Below are 21,253 nucleotides of genomic sequence, written 5' to 3'. Positions count from 1 at the left end.
GGACAAGGGAGATTCAGGTGCCCGGGGTGCAGTGCAGATGCGGGCACCCCCAATGAATAATCTCCCAGGAAGTGAGAGAGGCAGAGCCAACTACAGTGTGCGGGGAGGTACTAGAGCTGACTGGGTGCTTCACTTGAGCTTAATACAGCAACTAAAGTTAGAAATGTAAAGGATGGTGGAGCTTTTAAGGAGGTGAGGAGAAGATGGGGCAGTCGGGGGTTTAGAGGGTTTGTGTGTGGGGGGGGGTCGGAGGGGTTTTTTGGAGGCCGTGGTTGAGTTCCTATACCTTTTTTCTGAGAAAAAAAGCCCTGTGTGTGTATATATATATATATATATATATATATATATATATATATATATATATATATAGTATATGTATGTCTATGGAAACATTTTAATGCTTTTAATGCGTAACTCCACGTTTGTTGAGAAAAACATTCCCCTGGGTGATCTCTGTACATTACAAGGTCTTTAACAAACTTTGTTTCAGATTCCTACCTTTTGTTATTCTGAAGAAATCATTGTTTGTTTCTCTGTGCGTCTGTGCTGAGTGGGTCTAATGGGAATGGTTTCATAATTATCTATCAGCTGTGGCAGCTGCAGGGCTCTAATTATTAAATCTGCTGGGCCTGCATCCCTTTAGACGTGTTCTTATTGGGAGTATCTCACCAAACACTGACATTTTTGTTGCAGGGGTTGCCAGAAATCTGACTTGTATCTTAGTGCAGACTTCTGGGAAAATTGGTAAGCAAATCACACAAGCAGGAAATTATTTTTCTGGGGTGTGGTCAGTATACATTCTGTATACAGAACAGCTCTAGGTAGCCATATTGCATTGCATTTTCAGAAAATTACAACAGCTGCAGATTGAAAAGGAAAGGTAATTTGTAATAACATTCAATTACAATCTGATTTGTGTCGTAATTGTATACCCTATATTGTTTTTTCTTTACTTGCTATTTTTTTTCACCCACGAAAGTGGAGTTTCCCTTTAACAAAAGTGGAGTTACCCTTTAAAAGTCTAAGTACAACCAACTGTAGGCAACACTTGGGCTTAATGGTTAGCACTTCTGTCTTGCAGTAATGGTCCTTGGTTTGAATCTCGACTAGAGTGGTATCTACATTAGATTTTCATGTTCTCCCTGTGCTAGCATGGGTTCTGCCATACCATGCAAATGGGGAGGGCTCAGGAAAGAACTAGTTAACTACCTTAATAAAAAAAAGATATGGAAAAGGCTCCTAAACATATCAGACTTAATGCCTAGAGAGCTGACCCATGGAACTGCCAAGGATCAGATACAAATGAAGAGATATCACACACACATCCAAATATGAATACGATGGGCTACAAATTATGTAAGAAAGCGCAGGTTATCCCATGATTCACATTACTTCCAATGTCCCATGCAGTTTACAGCTGCAGTCAAGCAAGGCACAGCCATCATTTGCGCCATGCATTACATCTATTGCTTTATTTATGTACATCACCTAGTTCTTTACTTTAAACTGAGGCTCATGGCATCGGTGGTCTCCACTCTTTATTCCCTGATCAATTTACAAGAACAAAACAAAAGGGTTAAAATAAATATTCTTTACTGAAAATTATAAGCACTTTTTTCGAAAAGCTAAGGGTGTCATATCCCAAAACTGTCCTTGAGCAAACAAATTCAAAGTAAAATTCAAGCCGAAACTGTTCTAATTTTATATAGAGTGTGGAAGGGTTTTTTTGTGGTCTTCAACACTGTTGGGAAGCATGGGCATCCGCAGGTAGGGGCAAGGGGGGGCAAATGCCCCCCCCCCCTAGAATCTCAACTTCCCCCTTTAAAGTGATTGTTAAGCCACTTTATACCATCCTGTCTGGTCTTTTTAATAATCCTGTTTGCCCCAGAGTCTGTGTTTTAAAAAAATAAGCCATTCTTTACCAGTTTTCAGAGGGCTGAGGCCGCTCACGTGACCCGTTGTCTCTCTCCTCTCCCCATCTGACAGCTGTCTGCAGCGGAGAGGACAGAGGAGGACAGGAGAGCTGTCAGGCTTATTTGGGGATGTTAAATTTAAAAATAGAAATGAAATGTTATATTTTGTTCTGTATAGAAATATGAAGCAATGACATCCATTTCTGTTAGGTTACTGAAAGGTTAAATCTCTTTAACAAAAAGTGCCTATTCAACAGGTTTACCCCAGACATGCTGTGTTGACCTAAGGTATTAAATAAATAGCCTGTTGATTGTCTTTAGATAAAGTCTAAGACGCTATACAAAGGTAATCTTATCTGTGTGGGAATCATAAACCTTAGTCAGTATTTTCTGTGCTTAAACCCATTTAAAATAAGATTTACAGATATGTTATAATCTTATATGTAACATAATATTAACAATGAAATATATATATAACTAACATACATAGATATGTAGAAAACCATTATATATTATAATTGTTGCATCCTTGCTAAAAGAAAGTTAAACTTAAAAAAGATAGACTTCATGTTAATCCTTTGTAAGTAAGAAAGCATCATAAAATTTTGTTTAACCTTGCTAGGCTCTAGGAAGTCTGAGATGGTAAGCTCTTTGTCAATATAAGGTTCAAAGTTTATTTGTAGGCAAATAATGCTGTCATACTGAACCTAAGAGCAATGCAATATTGCCATCTCTGGTGACTGACTGCTACTAATTGAAGTCTTAGGTTAAAAAGTAATTTCCAATACATATAGATATATATATTAAATAAGATATGTTAAATATTAAAACGGTGTTACCAGATTTAATCTTTATTTAGATACATGGTGAATATTAAATGGACATGTAATAGATGAGAGGACTTTTATGTTATTTTATGATACTCTTAAATATGGAGGTAGCATCATTTAATTTTAATATACTGGTTGACCAAGAGGTGCCACCCAATGGCATCACCAGTTAATGGATAAGTTATCCCAACCAATGGGGATAGTGTCACTCCTTCTGGGTTTAACTTATGGTAATTTTAATAGTCCTTTGTTCTATACCATATAAAAAGGCAAACTCAGATGAGAGGGGGACACATCACACATGACATTTGCCCAACATACATCACACATACAATACACACGCTACTACAGCTATGCATAGACTCACCTATACAGACTCCATTTTGCTCCATCATGTATCGTATTAGCGTATTAGTCTCAAGTTTTGCATAGCCTATTCTCGCTTCATCTGCAGTGGAGTGACTATCAGGCTGTGCATTGCGCAGACAATTGTGGTTTGATTATATAGAACATTCATTTATGGTTTATACTATACCTGAATAAAATGTAATCTTGCTTTATTTTTACTTTCATTATTGAGCTACACATCACACTGCATTTATTGTTTGAAGTTCATATTTTATGTAAAGTTCTCTTTTTGTGTCATCTCAAGTATGATTATTTATCGTGATTACATGTCTCGTGAATAAATATTCTTATATATTCCATGCTGTAGACTGTTTCATTAAGATTGGTATATGCTTTTAAAAAGAAATTAATCAATAAAAAGAATTTGCTACATATTGATTTGTGGAAATAAGTTGAGATTCTACCTCCGCACAGATCTTTGCTTATTGACATAAATAGACACTGTTATATTCAGAGCAGTATAAACATTCTGACATAATGGAGGCGGCCCAGCAAGATATTATTAATTTCTGACATAATGGAGGCACTGCTGAGATATTATTAATTTCTTACATAATGGAGGCCCTAGTGAGATATTAGTAATTTCTTACATATGCCAATCATAATATGATCATGATGACATAATTCATAACTTTTTTTAAATTTTTTTTGATTGTGATGTTGATAGAAATGCCTTAAAAAAATGTCTACAGCAGGTAAGGTTCACGCTGCCAACTCTGGCAAGGTGACAGTCCCTAGTGGTAATCCCACAGCCCCAGTAGATTCGGCACAGATCTAGAATATGTAGAGACACCTCTCTGAGTCTGAAATGGTGGAATATGTAAAGGCTGGTTGGAGTCTTACCAAAATCCTCAGAAGAAGTCGGGCCAAATATGGGCACCTGACGTGGGGTAGAGGAAAACCTGATGTATGAACTCGCCAAAAGCTTCTCTAACACCAAAGACGTCAGGAAGCGTGATCACATACTTTTAAAATCATACCAATCTTACTGTATCTCTGTAAGGGACTGCACCAGAAGGCTCAGCAAAAAGGAATTTAGTAAAGTTCCAATCTCCACTCCAAATAATAGGAAGTGAGATAAGGAACCTCCTTGAGCAGGTGAAAGTAGCCTCTATTGGGACTCATCAGTTAAGAGAATGTAGCTTGAAACTGCAGAATGAAGTAGAACTGTGGCAGAAGTCTTATCAAGAAAGCTGTAATGAAAGTAACCATTTGAAAGAGAAATGCAAATGATTAATGCAATAATTAGGAAGTTTTGAGCAAGAAAAAATGTTTTCTAGCGAAAGTTGCAGAGTAACCAGCAGTGGAAAATGTAGTTGCCGAGTAACCAGCAGTGGAAAATTAATAAAATAAAAAAGTGTAACAGTTCATGTCAGGACAGGAACTCATTAGTAAATAAATAGGAGAGTTCCAAGAGGCTATGGTGTCCATGCACAAGGGTAATGCTTATCAGTCCTGCATTATAAATGAAGTAATTCATTAGACCCAGATATGACTCCCAGTCTGATGGTTATGACCCAGACAAGGGGGGGGGGGAGTCAGGCAGAGAGTCCACGTCCTACCCCAGCCATCTTCCTAATATAGGAGGGCAGAAATTGGGCAGCCGTGCATAAATAGGTATGAGTCATATCAAGGTCACTGCAGAAAGACTAGCACCCCTAAAAAGATACCATACACTTTCAGAATTTATAAAGTTTTTAAAAAGAGCACTGTCCTGATTTTTGTTAAGAAAGGGTCCATAGACATTACTGATCATCTTGAGGCCTATGAAAACAGCCTTTCTGTGTTGTGCCTCAAGGATGTAATTTAAAAGTCGGCCCATACAAAAACCTTACTGCTGCTAGAGCTGCTATCTATAATTTAAAATGTACACAGCACCAAAGCCCATTTAATTGTTGGCTGTACTCAAAAGTGCCTAACACCCTTCAATGAAGGAGCCTGAGTACAACCACTCGGAATTTAAATCCCTGTGCTTTGAGGCATTGCCTACGTACATAATAATAGGTTTGGCAAGGGACTACAAGTTGGGGTGTTCACTGGAATGGTTGGTAAAAGAGAGTGACAATTTGTACTCCATCCAACAGAGGATACAATACAAAGGAAGGCGCGAGCCTGTCACCAAAATTGTGGCAGAAACACACCTTTCTCCTCAAACCCTCACACAGAAAAAAAAAAAGGAGCAAGATTTATACCGGATACCTCATGGAGGACACTGGACACCCCACCAATTAGGAGGGGGGAACAGAGGCCATCTCAGGATTTCCCTCCAAGGGGACAGGGCCCAAGGTTTAAAAGAATCTCTAGGGAGTATCCCCAAAGAGCCCAATTTACCCTTGAGGATGGAAACCCTAGCTATGCCCAATATCCTTAACAAGGGGGACACCCACAAATAAATAGGGATTTGCCCCACCTTAGGGTTCCCCAAAATCCTCGGGAAGATCGAGAGACATTAAGGCCCAGACCCCAAGCCAGAACCGAGCAAATGGTTCTGATAGGGATCTTTCTTATCTGTCTGTACCCTAAAAACATTGGCACCGCAGAAGGCGGTGCCAAAAATCCAATTCTGAAGAAGTTTTCAGTGGAGTAGATGCCAAGTTGGATCGGATGATCACTTGGTTCACTCAGGGCGCTGTAGCCCAGAACCAAAATAATTTCTTTTTAGGAACAAATCCTGTGGCCAGCCAAGGGCCACAAAATCCTTAAATGCCCAAATGGCCAGGAATCAGAGGGACACACTGAATAAAGGCATAGGAGACAGAGGTTCTAACAACATTTTATCCCCAGGTCACAGTATTGAGGATCCTGAAATCCCTGCCAGGGGATCTTGGTTGTTAGATACTAACTACCCTCCTATTTTTCAGTGGTCACTTCACCCCTCTGACTCAAACAGGTTGCTCAAAGCGGGCACATTTCAAAAAAATTGCCAATGACGGTGATACCTTGGAGGATCAAACCCTAATGACGTAATGAAGTCAAGAGGTTAAAGGTTGTATACGGTAACCAAGAAGGAATCCTCAATGTCAGGTAGTTTTGTTGCCTACAATAAATTGCATTGATGCCCTAAAGGGGGAGATATTATATTTTTCCTCCCAAGTAGTAGGTACATTTTAAACAAAATATTGTATCATTGTACAATTGTTCAATGTGTGGTATCCATGGCGATGAATACATCCCCATGTTGATGAGCCCCAGAAGTCAGTCTCCCCTAGGAAAGGTCGCATACATAGTCTCACATTCCATGGTGGTCAGATAAAACACTGATCCCACAATGGAATAAAGGAGAACTCTGAGAAAGCTTAGATTACCAACCTCCCATTGAAATGTCAATTGATGAAAATATATATATTCATACTGTATATTTCATCCAATAGAGGGAGAATAACCTTCCATGCCAGGTCGTTGATTGGTACAGACGATGATGTTTACCATAAACGCGGCAATCGGATGGGTCATCTTACTCCTTGGAGCCCAGCTCAGGACGGAATCCCTCATTAAATCGGGTCCTTCTTCAGGAATCATGCTGCGAGACGCCCAAGATTCTTGTTGACGGAGAGGAAGATTTGTTTTAAAAGATCTTTGTGCATTTGATCCAAGGAAATCCATTGAGAGGAATCGCACTACCTCCTGTTTTCAATTGAAGGAGATGTGAAAATGATGCATTGCACATGTGAGCAAAACTCAGTCTAGGTGTATGACACTCTAGACCAGTGGTTCTTAACCTTGTTGGAGGTACTTAACCCCACCAGTTTCATATGCGCATTCACCTAACCCTTCTTAATTGGAAAAATAAAATATGATTTTTTTCAAATTCAAAACATAGGTATATATTTTGGTATACATTTATACATAGGTGCACAAAATGAACAAAACCATTAAAGAACAAAACCATTAAGAACAAAGAAAAAAAACATTAAAACATGATTTTCACACAAAAACAAAAACATAATAATGAATATTTACTGCAAATCAGTGTAACTTCTGCTGTTGTCTTTCAGAGACCAGTTCAGAAATGTGCAGCTTTACCTTGGCAAGGGCCACTCTTATTTCATTTTCGCAACAAAGTCTGTTCCTTTTCTTCGTTTTTATGTCCAGCATCCTCAAAGGATTGCTCGCAAAGATATGTTGTAACAAACGGTATGAAAATCTCCAGAGCTTTCTTAGCAATAACAGGGTACATTACCAGTTGTTGACACCAAAACGTTGAGAGCGTTGTTGTTCTGAAGACTTGCTGTTGAACCTGGCTCTGCTGAAGTTCAATGATTTCATCGAGGTATTCATCATTGACATCTGTTGTCTCAACACTAAACGTGAACGGCTGTCTCACCCATGCTGGATATGACTCTCTTGTAGGGAAGTATCCGTCGAGAGACTTTGCAAGCTCATCTAAGTGCGTGGCAATTGCTTGCTTCAGTTCCACGGGTACAGAAATGTCTCCGATTCCAAAATCTTCGATCTTACTTCCACGGTCGTCTAGCAGGGGAAAGTTTGCAAAGTTATCGTTCTCTATTCGTCGTTTCCATAATGGTAGCTTTTTTTGAAAAGCCTTCAGGTTTTTGTTCGCTTCGATGATGTTGACTCCACCGCCCTGCATCTGTTGATTGAGATGATTGAAAGCTGCGAAGATATCAGTCATGTACGCTAAAATGAGAATGAACTCAGAATTTTTGAAGCAATCTGCATGACAATGTTGGTGCTCTTGCAAAAACAGGGTTAATTCCACACGCACGGAAAAAACACGATTCAGCACCTGTCCCCGGGATAACCACCGAACGTTAGAATGGTACAGAAGTACCTCAAATTCAGATCCCTTTCCTTACACAGCTCCCTGAAGATGCGGTGCCTCAGAGCACTGTTTTGCACATAGTTTACGCATTCCACTACAATTTTTAATACTTCTGCCAGTTTTGGAGGCAAGGTTTTTGTTGCCAACGCATGCCTGTGCAGAATACAATGCGTAACAATGATGTGTGGTGCATCGACTTTCAGTAGCGCACCAAAACCAGAATTTCTTCCCAGCATGGCTGGAGCTCTATCCGAACAAACTGCAGAAACCATATCCCACAAAAGATTGTTGTCTTTGAAGAAGTCATCCACAAGTTTCTTCACATCGGCTGCCTTAGTTGTTGTTGTAAGAGGCTTACAAAATAAAAAATCTTCCTTTATCACGTCGTCTTTCACATAGCGCACAAATACTGCAAGCTGGCTTAGATTGGAATCGATTGGAAAAGATTGGAAATGTCTGTGGTCTCGTTGAGTTGACTAGCCTTTTCATCGAATCTGGCTCTCCTCATTTTGAATTCAGCGAGCATTGTGTTCTTGTATTTTCCATCTCCATGCAGCTTAAGGAAGTGTTCTCTTAGTTTTGCCGGTGCTAGACTAGAATTGCTCAACTTGGCATTGCAAATCATGCAGTTAGGATGCTGACTCCCATCACGTTCCGTTATATATGTGAATCCATATTGTACATATTCGTCCGATCACTTTCTTTTTTTGCTCGACATAGTTAGTATGAAGGGATTCATATTAACAAAGAAATCACACGATGTACCATCACGACAGTTACAATTCGACTACTGGGCGCGCTAAATTGCCTGCAGCACAGATAGGCCAAGCGATGTTGCATGATCACCTGCAGCCAATGAGCGGGGCGTGTCATCACGAATCATATGAGTCGGGTGTGTGTCTTGACCTCCGCCTAACCCGCGAGACTGACTCACCGAACCCCTGGGGTTCGATCGAACCCAGGTTAAGAACCACTGCTCTAGACCATGCTGAGACCATTCATTGTTCAATCCACGGTCAAAGGAGATTTCTCGGATTTCTGTTTGCCAACATTGTTTTACTGCGTTTTGAATGGTAGTTGCTAATACCATCGCAGTAGTTAATTTCTATATAAAACTTTGCAAGCTGAAGTTGGAGATTTCAAGGAAATTTGAGTTTCTTTACTAAGAGATTGAAATTCAAAAGACTAACAAGGAACAGTTGTGACATAGCTAACAATAGCAAAGTCGCTACGAACTTATACTTGAAACTGCTTTTTAATTTCATCGCCTTGCTTGAAAGTTATGATAAACAATCCCCAATATGAACTACTCTCTTGGAAAAAGAGGACAGGACATTTTTCTTTTTTTTTCTCCTGAAACTTCCTCCCAGTTATTTTTAAGGTTGGTCACCTAAATACTGGGAAGAAGGGGGGATATGTCAGGCTTATTTGGGGAGGTTAAATTTAAAAATAGAAATGAAATGTTATATTTTGTTCTGTATAGAAATATGAAGCAATGACATCCATTTCTTTTAGGTTACTGAAAGGTTAAATCTCTTTAACAAAAAGTGTCTATTCAACAGGTTTACCCCAGACATGCTGTGTTGACCTAAGGTAATAAATAAATAGCCTGTTGATTGTCTTTAGATAAAGTCTAAGACAATATACAAAGGTAATCTTATCTGTGTGGGAATCATAAACCTTAGTCAGTATTTTCTGTGCTTAAACCCATTTAAAATAAGATTTACAGATATGTTATAATCTTATATGTAACATAATATTAACAATGAAATATATATATAACTAACATACATAGATATGTAGAAAACCATTATATATTATAATTGTTGCATCCTTGCTAAAAGAAAGTTAAACTGATTTTGATGACTCATCATTACATGTCAAGAAAGATAGACTTCATGTTAATCCTTTGTAAGTAAGAAAGCATCATAAAATTTTGTTTAACCTTGCTAGGCTCTAGGAAGTCTGAGATGGTAAGCTCTTTGTCAATATAAGGTTCAAAGTTTATTTGTAGGCAAATAATGCTGTCATACTGAACCTAAGAGCAATGCAATATTGCCATCTCTGGTGACTGACTGCTACTAGTTGAAGTCTTAGTTTAAAAAGTCATTTTCAATATATATAGATATATATTAAATAAGATATGTTAAATATTAAAACGGTGTTACCAGATTTAATTTTTATTTAGATACATGGTGGATATTAAATGGACATGTAATAGATGAGAGCATGGATACTTTTTATGTTATTTTATGATACTCTTAAATATGGAGGTATCATCATTTCATTTTAATATACTGGTTGACCAAGAGGTGTCACCCAATGACATCACCAGTTAATGGATAAGTTATCCCAACCAATAGTGATAGTGTCACTCCTTCTGGGTTTAACTTATGGTAATTTTAATAGTCCTTTGTTCTATACCATATAAAAAGGCAAACTCAGATGAGAGGGGGACACATCACACATGACATTTGCCCAACATACATCACACATACAATACACACGCTACTACAGCTATGCATAGACTCATCTATACAGACTCCATTTTGCTCCATCATGTATCTGAAACTTTGAGGGACGCCAAACAAAACTCCTCCCTAATTGACCGCCATCTTGGAAAGGCAGCCATCTTAAGGACTCTGGTAACGACCATTCTAAGCTAGCAGCCATTTTAAATATGGTAATTATACTTGCTAATTATTTGATTATTATTCAATATTGTTTATGTACTTCCTTAAATGTTTTACATTTCATGCTAAAGGGTAACGAGTGTACAATCCCAGCCCTATAAACCATATGTAGATTTTTCTCTAAAAAGCTGATTTTTGTTTTTATAACATTTTTATTTATATTAGATTTAGCGCATTATTAGCGTATTAGTCTCACGTTTTGCATAGCCTATTCTCGCTTCATCTGCAGTGGAGTGACTAGCAGGCTGTGCATTGCGCAGACAATTGTGGTCTGATTATATAGAATATTCATTTATGGTTTATACTATACCTGGAGAAAATGTAATCTTGCTTTATTTTTACTTTCATTATTGAGCTACACATCACATTGCATTTATTGTTTGAAGTTCATATTTTATGTAAAGTTCTCTTTTTGTGTCATCTCAAGTATGATCATTTATCGTGATTACATGTCTCGTGAATAAATATTCTTATATATTCCATACTGTAGCCTATTTTTATTAAGATTGGTATATGCTTTTAAAAAGAAATTAATCAATAAAAAAAATTTGCTACATATTGATTTGTGGAAATAAGTTGAGATTCTCCTTCCGCACAGATCTTTGCTTATTGACATAAATAGACACTGTTATATTCAGAGCAGTATAAATATTCTGACATAATGGAGGCGGCCCAGCGAGACATTATTAATTTCTGACAGAGCTATGGATGACGGAGGCACGTAAACTGACCACAGTGTCAGGGCTTAGTCGCCACGGTATACCGTGGTCAGTTTACAGAGGGGAGGACATAGCCAGGCAGGATCAGCCAGGTATTTTAGGTGATAGAAGGGGCCAAATTACACAGCACAAGCACTGTGCTGTATAACATGCTTTAAGGGAACAGGATCTATTTTTTTTTTTTTTTTAGGTTAACAAATGCTTTAAAAATAAATGCACCTGTTTGCTCTTTAAAAATAAATACTCAAAATAAGTATACGGAATAAGCCCCTCCCCTTCATGACATTGTTGAAAAAAAGGGAAAGAGCATTGGTGACCTTAAAATGTTGCCCCCCCCCCCCTGAACAAAGTTCTGCGGACGCCAATGTTGGGAAGTACTACACTTATTGTTTGTCCTAGTGGCCAGTTGCAGTGATGGTCACCAGGACATGAGTAAAGGGGGATACCTTATAATGGTGACAATTAATTCAAAGACAACTGTCATAGCAGAATTTCCCCTATTATGGAGAGGTTTACAATTGTTTTCTGTTGGCTGTCTGGGGTTAGGAACTGCAAGACAACCTCACTGATAGAGCTAGAGACAGCAATGAAAACTTGACAGAGGTTCCAACCATTTTCTACTCTATTTAAAAAAATATTTTGGCTACAGTTTCATTTTAAAGGATGCCACATAGAAAGGGACTGCTGTGCTCACTTTGCTAGTGTGCCTTGAATGGTTACCTGGAAGACTGGTAGTCACTAAGTGGCTGCTATGTGTATCCTTTTCTTGGTAACCACTTCATTACCAACAGGTAAAATAGCCTCCAGATCTCTATTGATTTCATTGGATCGGAGGAGAACAGGAAATCTGTATTATTAACTACTACACCAGTTGGAGGCAAGTCCCATGAGAAAACCTTTTGAAAGAGCTGTCCAGTTAATGAGCTTTAAGGCCCGTACACATGATAAGAAAATCTGAAGGGAAATTTCGTCCGACGACCGATCTGCCGATTTTCAGAATGTTAGTATGGTGCTTTCGACAGCCGACTTTTCATCTGACAAAATCCTGATGTGCAGGATATAAAATTTTTGTGCTCCGTCAATACACGTACGATTTTCGTCTCATTAGTACAGATTTCCACGGGAAAAAATCTTAGGAGCAAGACTAAGCATGCTCAGAGAGGAAAGAACACATACAAAACAATCCAACACATGACATCACTTCTGAAGTAGAATTCTGTCGCACGGGAAAATTCGTATGAAAATAACCTCTTTACTTTCCACATCAGACTAGCATGCCACAAAAAATGGACGACAGATCTTTAGATAATCTGATCGTGTGTACGGGGCTTTAGTGAGGAAGAGTGAGATAGGTATTGTGTAAAAAATGTGTATGCCATCTTATCTTTCCAAAATCCTGCTCAGCTCACCTCCGGGTAAAGAATGAGCAACTCCAGGCAGAAAATGGAACCAGTCAGCGAGCTGCTGATGCTATCCAGGTGGTAAAGTTAGGAAATTTACTCGGTTTACCTTTGATCTGAATTCTTATAATGCTTGCAGCAAAAAGCAAGAAAGCACTTGACTGGGAATATGCATTCTGAAATGTGTGCTGGTAGTGGGTGACCTTCTGCGCCCCAACCACTGCTCTGTTCTCTGCACAGGCTATATACACAGAGAAGATGTCATCCTTGCTATTACAGTAATTTACAAGGTAACATTGGGTTTTAAAGGCCTTTGCAACTCTTATGATCAGTGTGAAAGCAGCCTTACAATTGTTTTTTTTTTTTCGGAGCCTGGAAAGCATTGCACCCATGATCATCATATTTCGGGTGCAATGCAGGGTTCCTACAGACTGTCAGTGTAAGCTGTCTGCTCTTACCTTGTATGGGCAGGCAGTTACACAATGACAGGAAAAATCAACCTGGTGACATCGCCCTAGTAATTAGACCAATATCACTGTGCATATACCATACCATACCTGTTGATCCCTCTAGAAGCTGGAAATCACTGTAGTAGATACCACTACTCAAGGGATTTCCACTAGCTTCCAGGTCCCTTGCTGAGTGGCTGCCCTCTTGCATTCTGAACATGGGTACTCAGCTGTTGGCACAGGCGCAATTCAGAGAATGATTTGCATTTTCACAATGAATGCAAAGTGTTCTCTGACTGGATGAGGTGACAAGGCGGGGTGGTGACGTTCACACAGGGGCATATTTGTAAAGCAGTGAAGTTGATATTCTCCAAACATTAACTGTTGTTTATCTTCCAGAAGCGTGTGTTTTAAGTGATCGAGTCCTCGCTATTTAATGTTTGGTAAAAGTCACATTTACTGCTTTATAAACATGTTCAATGAAGTATGAAACTCAGTGTTTTATTTCAAGATCTGAACCCATTTTAAAGGTTCTTCTGAAAAATTGGGTCTTTCTGATCATATCACTGATGGTGCACCATTATTTATTCAAACCTTACTTTACTGCTTTGTTTCAAAGCCTGTATCTAACACCAATATTTGATGGCACCATTGATGAAAATGAATTTTGCTAAATGGTCACTTTTAAAGTTCTGATGAAATGTCTTAGCAAAATTCATACAAGTTGATCCTTTGTGGTATGCATCTGGTGGGCTTTTCAGTGTAATCCAGGTGATTACACAGACTCCCCAAAGGCAATTTTGTTTTTGGTGGTTTCCACCCCAAACTTGGGCACCAAAATGCATGCAAACCATTTGCACGCAAAGTCAATAGTTGATGCTTGGTCTCAAAGGCCATCCTACAGTTGGTCAAAACACGCTTGTGCATTCAAGCCTTAAGCTGGATACACACTATACCAGCATTTCTCAACTCCGGTCCTCAGGGCACACTAACAGGCCAGATTTTAAGTATTACCTTGGGGAGATGCAGACTTGAATACTGCAATCCCTGAGCAGCAAATGATATCACCTGTGATGTACTTCAGTTATCTTGCACACCTGGCCTGTTGGTGTGCCCTGAGGACCGGAGTTGAGAAACACTGCACTATACAACCTTTGTTGTTCGATTTCCTTTAGATTTACCTTCAACAATGTAGTGCAAGGGCCTGTCTCATTGCATACAAATTGAAAGTGTTTGGATCTGACCTCATATTATATTGTTTTGGTAAGTCTAAATAAAAAAAGTCTAAAGAAAATTGTATAGTGTGTATCCAGATTTACAGAGGAGAGAATTTCCGTTTGTTCATTAGCAATTAAGAATAGGCTGCAAATCACCAGCACTTGCAGGTGCATTCCAAAAGCTCAGACTAGATGTGGCTGAATACTAAAAGGGAACTTTATTCACACTATGAGTAAAAAGCTAATCAGTGATTAGGGCCTCCTTCAGAACATGGGCTACACATAAACACACAGTGAGCTGGGGTTGTACTAACAAATGTAAGGCTCAAAAAAAAAGGCAGAATGCGGGTCTCACCTCATCTTCCACTTAAATGGATGGTTTGAGCCCCACTAAAACTGTTATTTGAGTTTTGGGTGGTGGTGGGAGAACGTCTGATCTTGGGTATCTCCTTGACTTGGTGGCAGCTATGCACCTTCTCCATCCCACCTCTATTATGAAACAGATCCATGATGCCAGGCTTCTCTTACATGTTATTTTATGATGTAAGGAAAGATTTCATTGTGTGAGTTCTCTATGTACAATACAGTATGCCAGTTGATGATTCCGCCTACCAGCATACATCCAAATTTGAATTTCAGGTGTTGATATATGTAGGATTTATATGACTGATTTATACAAAATGAGCAATTTAGTAGGTAAAGTCTACTGGTTTGAGTCACCTTTTGGTTTCTTTTATCTTTTTGGGGCTCCAGGTGCAAGAGCTCCAAGCCAGAATTATAAGCCAGCTTGGCATTTCACTCTTCCTGCTACAAACTGAGCGTCCATACTCATTATGCCACATTCTCCATAACAGAAGAAAAAACACATTTATAGCAGTGAAAATGGGACCCCTATCCCAAACCCTCCTCCCCAATAACTGCCATACCAGCTGTGCAGACACAGGAACTCAGATGCAGGGATCTCAACATTGTCCTGAGAGTTAAAACTTTTTCACCATGAGTCTCTGGTATTTAATAAAGCTTTTTAATATTTGCCAAAACTATTTGCTTTGGATGTCGCTCAGCAAACAAATAATAGCTTCTGATATCCTGCCCTCTACACTATAAAATGTGGAAGCTTAAGGTGCAGATCCACCTTCTAATGTTATATAAGAAACACAGTAAATTAATTAGGTTATTAAAGCAGAATTGCAAGTAGATATTAAAAACACCAAATATGCAGTTATGTACTTTTAAATGCGGCTAGCTTATGTGCCTGAATTTAACTATGTATCAGCGTCTTGTAATGACCTATATAGTAGCACCCAAACCGAGAGAGAAAAAGTCAGTACTCTGAGCCAATCGGGTGGGCTGTATGTACATGTGCTTACAATGAATATGCTGACCAGAAGGATAGAGCAAAGGGATATTCTCATCAGCATGCTGCTTCTCCTTTACTGTTTAAAGTGTATCTAAACCCAGAAAGAAAAATGTAATACAGTATCTCACAAAAGTGAGTACACCCCAAACATTTTTGTAAATATTTTATTATATCTTTTCATGTGACAACACTGAAGAAATTACACTTTGCTACAATGTAAAGTAGTGAGTGTACAGCTTGTATAACAGTGTAATTTTGCTGTTCCCGCAAAATAACTCAACACACAGTCATTAATGTCTAAACCGCTGGCAACAAAAGTGAGTACACCCCTAAGTGAAAATGTCCAAATTGGTCAAAAGTGTCAATATTTTGTGTGGTCACATTTATTTTCCAGCACTACCTTGACCCTCTTGGGCATGGAGTTCACCAGAGAGTCCTCTTTCACTCCTCCATGATGACATCATGGAGCTGGTGGATGTTAGAGACCTTGGGCTCCTTTACCTTCTGTTTGAGGATGCCCCACAGATGCTTAATATGGATTAGGGCTGGAGACATGCTTGGCCAGTCCATCACCTTTACCCTCAGCTTCTTTAGCAAGATAGTGGTCATCTCGGAGGTCTGTTTGGGGTAGTTATGTTAGAATAAAGGGAGGTGATCATGCTCTGCTTCAGTATGTCACAGTAAATGTTGGCATTCATGGTTCCATCAATGAACTGTAGCTCCCCAGTGCCGGCAGCACTCATGCAGCCCCAGACCATGACACTCCCACCACCATGCTAGACTGTAGACAAGACACACTTGTCTTTGTCTTTGTACTCCTCACCTGGTTGCCGCCACACACGCTTGACACCATTGGAACCAAATAAGTTTATCTTGATTTTATCAGACCACAGGGCATGGTTCCAGTAATCCATGTCCTTAGTCTGCTTGTCTTCAGCAAATTGTTTGCGGGCTTTCTTTTGCATCATCTTTAGAAGAGGCTTCCTTCTGGGATGACAAGCCATGCAGACCAATTGGATGCAGTGTGCGGCGTATGGTTTGAGCACTGACAGGCTGACCCCCCACCCCTTCAACCTCTGCAGCAATGCTGGCAGCACTCATACGTCTATTTCCCAAAGACAACCTCTGGATATGACACTGAGCATGTGCACTCAACTTCTTTGGTCGACCATGGCAAGGCCTGTTATGAGTGGAAGTTAAACCGCTGTTTGGTCTTGGCCACCATGCTGCAGCTCAGTTTCAGTGTCTTGGCAATCTAATAGCCTGGGCCATCTTTATGTAAAGCAACATTCTTTTTTTTTCAGATCCTCAGACAGTTCTTTGCCATGAGGTGCCATGTTGAACATCCAGTGACCAGTATGAGAGAGTGAGAGTGATAACACCAAATTTAACACACCTGCTGCTCCCTGAGACCTCGTAACACTAACGAGTCACATGACACCGGGGAGGGAAAATGGCTAATTGGGCCCGATTTGGATGTTTTCACTTAGGGGTGTACTAACTTTTATTGCTAGCGGTTCAGATATTAATGGCTGTCTGTTGAGTTATTTTGAAGGGACAGCATATTTACACTGTTATACAAGCTGTACACTCACTACTTTACATTGTAGCAAAGTGTCATTTCTTCAGTGTTGTCACATGAAAAGATAAAAATAATAAAATATTTACAAAAATGTGAGGGTGTACTCCCTTTTGTGAAATACTGTTTTCTGTTGCAGTTTTCTAGTCCTTAGATGTGGTGGATGCACTACATTTCTTTTTCCCCCCTTTACTTTACCTGGTGATCCTACAAATCACACACTCCCTGTCCTTAGTAATTTGCCAACAAATATTTTTTAGTATTTACCATACAATTTGTCTTTTTCAACCTGTACAGGCTTTTGACATAATAATTGTGTCCTACAAAAAAGTTTCAGATTTTGCTTGATGTACTGAGGGTTAATACAGCTGTCTAGAGTTGACTAAGTTGACTATTACAGTTCACACAGACAGTCAGCCATTACATTGTGTCTGGAATCCCCACATGGCAATAAACAAAATGTAAACTTTATTGATTTTTAGACAATTGATAATTCCACATGCAAGCATAGTGGAACAAAATAGGTAATCAATCCTGCTATGCAAAAAGTTGACTATTTTTCTGCCCTGGCTTACGAAAGCAATGCATCCAAACAAGTATATAAAATGGTGGAGTCATCCTTTAAGTTCTGGAACAAAAATCGCCAGCGTTGTAAATTTAATTAAATATACTACATGTAGCAAAGAGCACTTGATGTAAAACAGACCATCATTTTCCCATACCTCCACAGGCCTTTCCTTCCGCCGAGGGGGTTTGTATATGGTGGGTTTTTCCAGGAAAACTATCCCATCATCTTCTTCATCTGAAATCACCTCCTGAACCTCATGGGTTGTGGTATTGGCCACCTCTGTCTGATCCATGTCTACCTCACTCACTAAGGCCACATCAAGCTACACAGCATAAATAAATATCACCATGAAACACTATTTTCACTGCATTGCAAAATAATTAACAGTGTTCTACGGTTAGTGAACACAGCAACAACATATATTAACCAAACCATAGACAGACCACTCTCATTACACGGCATTACAAAGGGTATGCAAACTGGGCACTGGCATTAGCAAGGGACACTGCAACAACCAACCAACATGCGCTAATCAAATATTAATAGTGAAAAGTGTGTTTCGGATGGGGGGGGGGTGGTATTTTTTTTTTAAATGACAGCAACTGTGGCCCAACAGCCCTAAAAGCAACTGACTTTAGGTCCACTTTCAAGTGATTTTTATATAAGCTGAAATGATGTAATAAAAGGGGCATAGTTCTGGGTTACAGATTTGCTAATATGCTCTACCTAAAGTTTACATCATTACTGTCTGTCCCTCATTTTCAGGGACAGTTCTGGGTCATGGAGGTTTGTCTTTGATAATGGTGCTGGTTCTAATTTTTAAACTCTGGGTTATATTTTTGCTAAAATGTTCATCAATGGTCTGCTGACAGATCAGCAGATTGCTAGAGAGGGAAATGGGAAGTTACAGTCTGAAAAATATGAAATGGCTAAAGTCTAAAACCAGGCTAGGATTTTTAGGGGACTGTGAGACTAACGTCATAAATCTATAGCTGAGGTTTGAAGTGAAACAAGGGGTAGAGTCCCACAAGAGGTAGAGTCCCTCAAAGAGTGGTCTTGGCTCTATAAGAAATACCCTGGCCAGTGGAGACCATCTAAAACTTTTCTGAAATTTGGATAAGATGAAGTAGGGTTTAGGGGTGTAACTACTTATCATGGGGCCCCATTGCAAAACTTTGCTAGGGCTGCCTGGCAACCTCTCACTGTGGTACCTGGCAATGTCAACTGTGACAATACGGTGATATTGATCTTAAAGTGGAACTGAAGTCTAAAATTTAAAAATAAAAATGAGCAGGTAAGTTCTTTATTGTACAAAAGACATGTACTGCCTCAGTGCACCAATCAAGATGGCTGAAGACCGGCACCTGGTAAAAAGCCGGGGAGAAGATCCCGACGTCGAAGAGGGACCACATGCGCATCACACTGTTGAAGCAGAGGTACTATAAATATTGCAGAATTTATCTCCATTTTTACATAAAGTATGCCAACCTCAAGGACAGACAACAGGATAGCTATCAGCATAGTCTGTACACACTACAGACCAGTGCTTATGTATCTGTGGATGGGACTTTTAAGAGGGGGGGGGGGGCAGCAGTGTAGGGAATTTACTTTTAAACTTTCATTTTCCAGTTAGCTAGTCTGCTGTCATGTGCTTACCAGTCTTTATCAGCATATAAGGTCTGAGATCTCAGGGCCTTAATGTAAAATCTAAGCCCTCCCACCACGTAAAACAAGCAAGTGCTGAAAGAGGCAATCTAGTAGTTAGTAAAAAAAAAAAAAAAAGAAATACGAGTTGTATAAGTAATAATTATACCAATTGCTATATTTATATGATTACATAAGTGTTATTCTTCCTGCATACAATTACTCTAGATCTTTAATACAAACTTCTTTAAAATTGGCTCTTTTGCAGACCTACAAAATTCCAACTGGTTTCAGCTGAGGGGGCACACTGGGATTTTCGACTGAATTAGTCATACAGGTTATTTTTTCTGTTGGCTGGGCAGTACCAGAGGTTCTTAGAGCAAAAATGTAACATTGCAAAGACAGCTTTAATGTACAGAGAGGGATTTAGGACTAGCCAGGGTTCTGATAAGTACTCCTGTACATCTAGCCCTTTCGGCTGGAAACTTCACAGTCAAATGTTTGCTTCAACACCTTCTCTAATGGGACCCCCCTCCCACCCCAGACCCCATAGCAGCAGTGTGGACTGCTGAGAGTATAATTATGCTACTGTGAGCGTTAAAACCTCTGCCATTTTTATAGCTTGATTTCAACTGCTAGTAACTTTATGCCCCTAGCTGAAAAATAGCCCCGATGTAAAGGCCAGTTATTAATTGTACCTTTTGGTATACTATTTTCCAGTAAGAGAGGACTGAGTGTTAATGCTAACAGTTAGTAGAACTATAGGCAAAACTTTTTTTTTTTTTTTTTTCCATTTTGGATAGAGTAATTGATGGTTATAACCCCTATCAGATTTTTTTTTTTTTGCCATCTATGTCCCATTACGGAGATTTCCCTTCACTTCCTGTCCCATAGCCAAACAGGAAGAGGAAATTCCAACAAATAAGGGAATTCCTTGGGGACACCTGGGTCACCAGAACTAGTGTCCCCATTGGAAGATTTCCCCTCTATTACTTTTCTGAGGAAAATCCAAAATTTGGGATTTTCTTTTATTTTTACTTTCAATGATAATGGTACACAGAACAAATAGAGGGGAATCTCCTTAACGGGGGCACAGACAGCAATAAAAACTGACGGGGGTTCTTACCTAAAAATAAGGTTTCTTTTCGTACTTAACGGGACACAGAGCCATAAATCCTAACGTATGGGTTATATAGCCACCTTTAGGTGAAGGACACTGGCAACCAATCAGAATTGATGCCCCCCTATATAATCTCTCCCATACAGTTTTTTCGCCAGTGTCTAAAGGTGATGGTCACTGTGGAGAGTCTCTCCACATTTTTCTAATTTTCTCTTCAAAGAAGACAGAAGATATGCTGTTTAACCCGATAGAAGATCATTGAATCTAAGGGGTTAAGCTTTCAGACCCATCCAAAACAGTCAATGGACTACAAAGATGGTACCAGAGCCTCGGGAAGCAGATACAAGGTTTTGCCTGTAATGCTGTCCTTAGGAGCTGCACCCTGGGATTTGGACCCTTGGAATACCAAATCCCAAAGACGCTCCGTTCAGGGTGCTCTACAGGTACAAGTCCGTGGCCCCTCTTATATAGGGGACCCAGTCCTTGAAGGTCGCCAAGACAAAGCTCGCCGTGATGGGTGAAGATTGGATTCCTGTTTCAAAACAGAATCCTGTGGCAGGACTGGTGAGT

At 39.5% G+C, this 21,253-nt stretch overlaps 1 protein-coding gene across 8 annotated transcripts in view; it reads right to left on the bottom strand.

Annotated features, from left to right (window-relative positions):
- REEP1 (receptor accessory protein 1) overlaps window positions 1-21,253 on the bottom strand; it is a 189,918-nt gene that overhangs the window by 27,452 nt on the left and 141,213 nt on the right. For 2 of the 8 annotated variants that reach the window (XM_082258541.1, XM_082258543.1), the window contains 2 exons: window positions 18,074-18,225; window positions 1,501-1,545 (listed from right to left, as the gene is read on the bottom strand). The exons of 1 other annotated variant lie outside the window; for it this stretch is intronic. In XM_082258541.1, the coding sequence (XP_082114667.1) occupies window positions 1,501-1,545; window positions 18,074-18,225 (197 nt within the window). Of the gene's footprint in view, window positions 1-1,488; window positions 1,546-18,073; window positions 18,226-21,253 lie in introns of all 8 variants that reach the window. 5 more of the 8 variants (XM_082258542.1, XM_082258545.1, XM_082258547.1 and 2 more) reach the window with 4 other exon arrangements.

Source organism: Pelophylax lessonae, assembly GCF_965119305.1.
Source record: "Pelophylax lessonae genome assembly, chromosome: 1".
NCBI classification, from domain to species: domain Eukaryota; kingdom Metazoa; phylum Chordata; class Amphibia; order Anura; family Ranidae; genus Pelophylax; species Pelophylax lessonae.
Note: the sequence above shows the minus strand (reverse complement) of the source record. Positions and strands in the feature narration are given on the sequence as shown.